Source organism: Cryptomeria japonica, chromosome 2, assembly GCF_030272615.1.
Source record: "Cryptomeria japonica chromosome 2, Sugi_1.0, whole genome shotgun sequence".
NCBI classification, from domain to species: Eukaryota; Viridiplantae; Streptophyta; class Pinopsida; order Cupressales; family Cupressaceae; genus Cryptomeria; species Cryptomeria japonica.
In genome coordinates, this window is record NC_081406.1 from 180,880,036 (window position 1) to 180,889,687 (window position 9,652).

Here is a 9,652-nt window from a genome sequence, read left to right on the forward strand (position 1 = left end):
CCTAATGTATTCATTGATCTAGAGCTAATCAAGCTATTAGCCAAGAGATATAACCCTGAAACTAATACAGTAAGAAGTATAGAGGGTTTGATAATGGTATACTTGAGTAGGGATGCATTCATGAATTGTTTTAATTTGAACGGGCTGACATTGAAGAAAAATAATTTTGATAGATTTGATTAGGAGTATAGGGTTCATAAAAAATAATTTTGATAGATTTGATTAGGAGTATAGGGTTCATAAAAGAACTTTGAGAAGTTATGAAATCCCATGATATAGGAAGAAAATGTACAAGGGTTAGAGGAATTATATTCATTCTTAGAACAAAAGCCTTTTGAATTAATCACCTTTGAATGCTACTTTATGAAGACTTACTATGAATTGTGCCAAGTTTTAGGTAGAGAAGATGATATAGTTAAGATCCCAATGAATATGATAATGATGGTCATAAAGATTCAGCATCCAAATGTAAATGAAGAATATGATTTTACCACTTATATTCAAAATGAGATACATGAAGGATTAATGAGGGTAAGAAGTAGTCCAAAGGTCATTAATTTCAGATATTACTCCCTCTTGTGACACATTTTATTATTCCAAAATAGGACAGAATCAAATCCAAGCTTGGAGTAACATTTATAGTTAATTTTAATAATCTTAAACCAGTATAGAAGTAGACATATAACATAGGATAGGGATACTTTGTAAGGGTCGTATCCCATTTTGTAGATATAAGTATATCAAGAGATCCATTCACCAATAGTAAGGTGAATAGTAAAGGTTAATTAGTGAGTAAAACATATAAAAGGAGATATAAGCAATGTATACATGACATGAATGTGTGTGTGGGGGGGGGGGAGGGGGACTAAGTCCAGGGTAGAAAGAATACAACACTAGAAATTACTAGGGTTCATAACTCTGATCTGTATCTCTCGAATTTCTTGATAACAAGGAAGTTGCCTTATGTTGATTCATGAATGAGTTGATTAAATTGATTTATTAGTTAACTAAATTGATTGATTAGTTAACTAAATTGATTAATTAGTAAACTAAAATTGATGAGTTGACTTAATTGATTAATTAGTTAGCTAAATTGATTGGTTAGTCAACTAAATTCAATGTAATTCATGATTTTTTATTTAATTATTTCTAGGTATTTTTTCTATTTAATATTTGTGAGAAAATGTTTTATTTAAATATTTGAATATTTGGTTAAAAAATATTTATTTTAAAATCAACTGAATAATAAAGATTATATTAATTCAATTTTGGTGAAGATGGATTAATTAATATATGATGAATTAGTTAATGAGTAGATGGGTAATGAGATTTTAATGGCTATTGTTTGCATGTGAATGAATACTTTTTTGTTTATGTTTTAGAGAAAAAAAATGAATCTTATTAAATGAAATGATCATTTTAGCTATTCAATCTAATTTACTCAAATTCTCCTAATTCATACCTATCAATGAATGAAACTTTTTAATGACATTCACAAAGCCAAGCAATCTATGGGACTTAGAAATTGGAATTGAAACCATCCTAAACAAAAAAAAATATAGTCAATAACCCTCCAATTATTTCTTAGATACTCTTAAATGCAACATTATTATGTGATTAATAATTGAAACCCTCATGTCGGTTCAATTTTTCCCCTTCCCCATGTTGATTAATAACAATCTTTTTTGAAGATAGGAGAGACCTAGACCTTTTTTTTAATTAATTAGTGCTTGGATGATTTTACCATAAAATTATATAAGATGCTTATTGATGTTGTAGTGACTATTTCTTAAGAAAATATCATAAAAGTATTAAAAGTTTTATTATTTTTAAAATTCATAAGACTACTAACTCCAAACAATTGAACAATAACTATTAAACAAAAAATATTGAAAGAAAACATAAAAATTTATATTCAACTTCATAAAAAAATTACATATAAAATTCCATGCGAGCTTCAACCTACTCATTCAAACTAACAACATTACATACTTCTTAAAGCTCCATTCATTCAGACTGGTGAATTCTCCAACTTCATACAACGACCGGTAGCTTTATATAGCTCTACAGAGCTGGACTCTTTGAAAGAGTGAATGCAAAATAGAGAACACTATACAAAAGTGGTCATATGTGGAGGAGAGAGAACAAACATAAAATAATGTAAATGTTTTTAGACTACCCACAATCTGTGAGAAACTTGTAGATGGTACAATGGAATCTTAAACAAGATATTCTTACAAGACTTGTCTTTAAAGTTACAAATACATTTGTACATATAGAAAATGTAAGTGTGATTGTATAAATGAAATAGTTTGGAATTACAATCTCCAACACATAGAACCTTCCTCTTAACACCTATTCAGTAACTCTACCGAATCAAAACTAGAAATGATGGTAACTAATTAAACGATCAGGTACTTGCATGGTCGCTTGTTATGTCAATTACCTTGCCTCACTACAACAATTGGACTACGAACAACATGCGTTCCACCTCGGACACATTCCCATGCAATCTCTCCAAACATTTTATCTCCACCTTTTCCAATCACCACACTCTCAAATCTTACACGAAACTGAAGCTTCTCATTCTTCTCTGTGAACTCCAATACCCTCGGTTCAACACGTATTTTAATGCCAGAAGGCCTTTTCACCCGGACTTTATAGGTCGAATGGGCGGCACCCACGTTTGTTACCGTTCTTGTTCTCACAACTTGACCTAATTTGGTGGAATTGGTAGAGTTGAAGAGAAGAGAGAAAGATGGGTAATTGAGATCGGCTATCTCTTCCGAAGTATTTGATACAGGACAGGAGATTACGTGGTCCTCCATCAGAAGACCGATCTGTTTGGTTGTATAGTTGAGACTACAGAGAAATTGAATGTAATCAGGAGGCCCCATGTCGTAGACGAACCCCGGATCAATGGCAGCCACTGGATTTACATGCCCTGCGCCCAAAGCGAAAGGACTTGCAGCTTCCATTGTGAAAGCATCTCTGATGGGCTGATTTCTATTGTCGTGGACGTAAGCAGACGTCATGAGGGCCGATTTAATGGCGGCGGGACTCCAGGAAGGATGAACGCTTCGTATGAGCGCTGCAAGGCCGCTTACGTGGGGACACGACATTGATGTCCCCGACTCGAGCTTATATCCTCCTCCCGTATACGCTGCCAATATGTTGACACCTGGAGCAATTAAATCCGGTTTGAGAATATCTGGAAACACAAGGCTTGGCCCCCTCGCAGAAAAGGAAGCCACCAGAGGAGCTCTTATTGCCTTTCCCGCCACTGTCAATCCTTTTGGCTTTATGACGGCAGTGGGTTTAAGGGTACTGTTTATGTATCTTTTGATTCTCTCTCCAACTGAAAAACTCACACTAATAAAAGGCAGATCATAACTGTCAACCCATTCGAGCGCTCCCCAATATCTGTCACTGGCCAAGATGATTGCAGTTACCCCAACTTCTTTCGCTACTGTTGAAACTTCGTTCACAAGACCAACTGCTTGTTGCAGAGCGGCCTCTGTGGAATTAATGTAAGGGTTATTCAACACAAGATCACACAGCACAATTTTACCTTTGACCATGCTGGGATCGAGACCTGAGCCGCAGGTCATGGTGCTTTTGTTTTGAGATATATAGACGAGAGGCAATTGTTGAGTTACTTGGCCAGCTTTAGAAAGAGAGGAACCTCTGTAGATCTCAAGATTACCTAGTGTAACAGTGGCGGGGAATCGCCTGTCCATACTGCTGGCCCCAACTGTAATTACCCAAGGTGCCGTATTGGTGATAGTAGAATCAACAGGTCCATTGTTGCTGGCTGAAAACGAAACAGAGACGCCCTTCCGCATGGCTTTAAATGCTCCAATGGCGTAGGAATCCTGGTAAAACGGCAAATTTATATCCCTATGGCCAATGGACATAGAAATTATATCCACGCCCTCTGCAATGGCCATTTCCATGGCGGCAGCTACGTCGCAGTCATCGGCTTGATTAGCCCAGAGGACCTTATAAACGGCCAATCTGGCCTGAGGAGCCATCCCTATGGCCGTTCCATTGGCGAAGCCATTGAAACTCACGCCACCCACAGCCGACCCCGCAGCAGTCGAAGCACAGTGTGTTCCATGGCCGTCCGTGTCTCTCGCAGATTTGATCTCGCTTTTACCAAGTTTACCGATCGTTGCTTCGTAGCCTTTGAAGAAATAGCGAGCTCCAATGATTTTCCTGTTGCAGTGAGAGGAATTGAACATCTCCCCACTTTGGCATACGCCCTTCCATTCTGCAGGTACAGGTCCCAGGCTTCTATCATCGAAGCTTTCGCTCTCAGGCCATATTCCGCTGTCGATCACACCCACAATCACATCTTTGCCGTGCTGCGACGGCGGCCACAAAATGTTATTAGGGCCTCCCAGACCCAAAAACTGCGGTGAATGGGTGGTATGGATTTGCCGGACAGATGATGGAATTACGGCCAAGCAGTCATCCATGCTCTCTAATGCTGCAGCCTCTGCACTGCTTAGCTTGGCAGCAAATCCATGGAGAACTTTATCATATGTGTATAGCAAGCGGCTCCTGTCATCTGAACCTGAAGTAACCTTATTGATAAGAGAAGTATACCAGTGCTTATGAAGCGTAAAATGGAGAGGTTTCATTGACTTACTCATATGAACAATATATGCTGTCCTTATCTCCTCGGACACAGTTGTACTTAATGCAAAAAGAAAGACAAAAAGGGCAACGGCAAAGAAAGAGGGATTGGCCATTGCTATCAACAACCAGCAAGGGACTTCTCTCTGTGTTAAAACTTAGAAAACTAATCCATTAATAAGGATAGACTCTGAACCTCGAATTATAAAGAAGTCTGCAAAGGCTATCTACAAGAAAATATGGAATTTATCACATTATTTAAATATCATTCTTAATATATCATTTTATTCAATGGTCAAATGCTCAATAGTAATTTTACATTTCATCTATACTAAAAAGTCAAAGACATTTATCCTAATTTTACTGATCAAAATTGACCTTTGCCTGTTGAATTAGATGATATTTAACATGGTCAAGACTTTACACAAAAGCCTATAAAGACAAATTGAAGAATATGAAATTATGCTTCCATGAATAAGTCTACAAAGTTATGCTAGTCTAAAAATATTGAGCAGATATTTATGGAATGAAGATATACATGAGCACCTCTATAGCTAGTAATGTGAAATGGTGAGATTGACGATATATTCAACAAAGATATTGTAATCAAAATTACTTTTTTATGTTTATATATAATTATAAAAGATAATGGAATTAAATACAAAGTTTACGATATTAAATTAAGGTATAAGATTATTGTAATTTTAAGCAAAAATTATATATTAAAATATACAATTGTTGGTTCCTTAATTGCTCTTTTGTTGACAATTATAGTTTTAGATATTCAACATAACCAATCAATTATATCAACTAAAATTGATAACATCACTTGTTAGGTATAAACATGAAAAACATAATATCAAATTGATTCAAACTTTTGGATGACTTAATTTTTCTTCTTTAGTAAATTAAAAATTAAAAATATGAAAAATAAACATCAACACCTGCAAATTATATGGATAATGTGAACCCACCAAGACACTTAGAAATGAAATAAATTATTGTTAATTACAAAAAAATAAAGTTTGGATAAATCTATAAAAAATGGAAATTTCACATAGAGATAATACATGTTATAAAGTAGGGGTGACCCTTTGGTGAAATGGTGGGGCTTCTTGCTTGTAATGCCTACAACCAAGGTTCAAACCTTGTAGAGTTACTCTTTATTAGATCAACAATTGAGATTATTTAGCCTTAATTTTTTGTCGGTATTGCAATGTTGTGATGGTTAAGTTATGGTATTATTCTTCTTGTCATCAAGGTTCAAACCCTATTGGGGTGTTATTGTCGAATGTTTAAATAGGGATGAGGTCCCCTATTTGTGGTCTCAATGGTTTATAGCTCTAGGCCAAAGCATATACCCATTTTTTTAATATGTGTGTGTGTGTGTGTGCGTGTGTTATAGTGAAAAGTGATCTCTATTAAAGTAACAAATATTAATGTGCAAAAAAAATGGTTCACATGCAAAAAAAAATTGCAAGTGGAAAGGATCGATGGGGAAACTATGGCTTGGACATTCTAGCATTCGCCACAAGGGTGAATGTGATTCCACTTCGGAGTAGATCTTATGATGGATGTGTGTAGCATGTTTGATTCAAGGATAGGAGAGCCTAAGTGCAATGTAATGCCAGATCTGGAAGAGATAAGTAATGGAGAAGGAAAGATGAGTTGAAAGCTAAAAATTAGGGTCCCTCAAGGCCACTAAAGAGAAAAGTGATTACCATGCCATTGCAAGTTCTATCCCCATTAATGGATCATCTCAAGCAATGGGCAAATTTTGTTAAATGGTACAGAAGGGATACCCTAGAAGTTGGATATTGGATTGATGGAGTTAGAAGGTTGATTTGCAAGTAAAAGTTAAAACCTTGCCTAATGATTTTTTTTGGGGTGAATGTGCAAATTCGCAGTTGAAAATGAAATTGTTGTATGGTAATCCCATTTTTTGAAGGATCTAGTTTCTATTGCATAAAATAGTTCTCAAATTTTGACCCTTTGAAGCATAAGGTTAGTAAAGTGCCAACTTGGATTAGATTAGGAAACCTTCGCTAAGAATATGAGAATATGGAAACCTTGAGGGTGATAGGATATGCATTGGGATCCTTTATTGGAGTGGATGAGGACTTCATGAATAAAACTATAGAGGATTCAATGTTGATCTGTGTGGAGATAGACAAGGATGTTGGGGAATAAGAAGAACTAGAAATCATGTCAGAGAAGGGTTGTCGGGTATAGAAGGTTGAAATAGATGTTAGCCTAGCTAATCATAAATGCACATTAGGGCTTGGTGGGACCTCAACAAGTAAGGAGGCTCAGCCCAAAAATGCAAGATAGTAGGAGGAAGCCTTGGGTTTATTTTTTATTATAACTTTCAAGGTAGGATGGCAAGGTTAAATCAATAGAAGCAATAACAAAAGGAGATAAACATTCAAATGGAGACAACACTTTAGATAGGGATTGGTGTTGGTAAAATTTTAGAATACCTCTCCTTGCCCCTTCTCATCTATGAGTTCATCGAAAAAGAGGAAAGTTATGGTGGTAAAAGAGTATCAAATTCTTGATAAAACTAAGGTAGGTGCCAAATAAGAGAACCTAATTGAATGCCCTATAAATGAGAAATCATTAAACCCTAAAGATTGTGATAGGCACTCTAAGTTGGATGTTGAATGTAAGCTTATTGTCATCTCTAAGGGTCTCCATGATAATCTTGAGGTAGACTGGTCTTCAAGAAGGGTAGATCAATCTAAAAAGCAAGAATTGTTGAAGGATCTCTTAGAGGGAGGTATGTTGGAGGAAGAGGAGTAGGAGTAGATGTTTGGAATTATGGTGCAATAGAAGGAATAAATTGTTACATTAATAAACTAGGAGAAGTTGAGTATTAAGCAATCCCTATCTATGAAACCCACCCAAATTGTGGTAAGAGAAAGGGCAATGGCAAAGGCAGAAAATCTCTACAAGAGTTGAGAAATAAGGATGGCAAAGAAAAAGGCCAATTGAAAATGACTAGACTTATAAGATAAGAGAAGAGTATCACCCTTCCCTAGGGGCCATGAAGCTCCTATCATGGAATGTTAGGGGCTTGAATGCCCCTAAAAAGTAGCGCAAGTGGTCAAGTGCAGAATTGGGCTAAGTAAGGAAAATATACTACTTATTCAAGAAACCAAATTTACCATTATGGAGAGGGAACTCTTTAAAAATAAAGTTAGAAGTTGGAAGGTGGAGGTGGTGTAGTTTGAAGGGGCATCTAGTAGTCGAGCTGCCTTTTGGAACCCTTCCTCAATGGCTTTTGAGAAACTAGTAGAAGGAAAGCATTCATTAGGCTATAAAGTGCATAGCCTAATAACAAACCTACAATTCCTACTGATAAATGTTTTTGGTTCGATTTATTACATTAAGAAGAGATAACTCTATGCAAAACTAGATGGGTTCTTAGTTGTAAATCCTTTTCCACAATGCATCTTCAGAAGGGGCTTCAACACCATTCTGCATATTCAAGATAAGAGAGGAGGTATTCAAAGACTTAATCAGTGACACAAGGACTTCAAGGATTGGGTGACCAAAAACAACCTTGTGTAGATTGAGTTGGGGAATGTATCCTTCACTAGGAGCAATAGGAGGCTTGGGTTCAGTAACATTGCCGAAAAGTTGGATAGGTTTTTCTTCGTTGGTGATCTAGCATTATTTCCCTATGGAATGGAGGGATCCATGATCCTTTCATAGTCTAGATTGAACCATTATCTAATCCAATTTGAGCTTGTGTGGGGCACAAAATCAAAGATGTGTCCATTTAAGTTTGAGAACATGTTGATGAAAGACAACCTTTTTTTATCTAATAGCTAACTGGTGGGTTAAGGAGCAGTTTTATGGCTTGAATATTTTTTTGTTTGTCTCAAAACAAAACTAGTAAAATAGAAGCTTTTACATTTGAATAAAGATCACTTCAAGCACATTTTTGAGTCTAGGAAATTATTGGAGGAGGAGCCTTTAGTTTTGAATGAAGTAGTCTTGAAGGAAGGGATGGATTAAGATAAGTTTGTAAGTCAAAGATACCTTTTAAAATATAATTATGAAGAAATTCTTGTGAAAGAGGAGGTGTTCTAGGTAGTGCAGAGATTTGAATAGAATCTTAAAATTGAAGAAACCAAATGGCTCTTTTATCGAAGATCCTTTGGAGATTGCTAAGGAAACACTATCCTTTTTTCTGGTATATTGAGCAATATTGAGGGGTCGCATCTTGAATCTCAATAAGATCTTATTAGATATATTCCTAAACTAGTGAACGAGGCTCAAAACAGGTCTCTGAATACAAGATTCACCAAGGATGAAATTAAATTTGTACTGTTTAATAGCTTCTTCGAAATAAAGCCCCTAGGATAGATGAATTCCTAGTGGGGTTCTTTCAAAAAGAGGGAGTATAGTGAGCATGGAGTTGGTGGATGCTCTGGAAGCCTCTAGAAATTTAGGGAGATTATTAAGAGATATTAAGAACACATTCATTGGCTTAATCTCAAAGAAGGAGAAGGAAACTACCCTGGAATAATTTTGTCCTATCTCTCTCTTTATAAGATAATGGTGTAGGTAATGGCTAACAGGTTCAAGAGAACCCTTCCTAATATTATCTCAATGGAGCAGACTAGATTTTTTCTTGATAGGTTTATTTTAGATAGAGTCATCATAGCTTAGGAAGCAATCCTCTCAATCCATAACAATAAGAGCCCAAGCATGCCTATCAAATTAGACATAAGAAAAGCATTTAAAAATTTTGATTGGAACTTCCTATCTTAGGAATTGGAGGCATTAGGTTTCAAATTAAACAATTAGTTGATTGGGTCTTCAATTTTATCTCTCACCCAACGTTTTTAGTCCTAGTTAATGGTTCCCCAAAGGGTTTCTTTAAGGCCTCCCCGAGTTTGAGACAGATTGAACCCTTGTCACAATTTATTTTCATAATCATGGTTAAGGCCTTAGGGAGATCTTCAAAAAGCTCTCCGGATGTTGGTTTGGTGGAGGGGAT

The 9,652-nt window shown here is 36.1% G+C and overlaps 1 protein-coding gene across 1 annotated transcript; it reads right to left on the bottom strand.

Moving 5' to 3' along the window:
• Nucleotides 1-2,438: 2,438 nt before the first annotated feature.
• On the bottom strand, nt 2,439-4,757 carry LOC131053750 (subtilisin-like protease SBT1.7). The gene has a single exon (XM_057988395.2). The coding sequence runs from the start codon at nt 4,755-4,757 to the stop codon at nt 2,439-2,441; it is 2,319 nt and encodes a 772-aa protein (XP_057844378.2).
• Between the last annotated feature and the right edge of the window lie 4,895 nt (nt 4,758-9,652).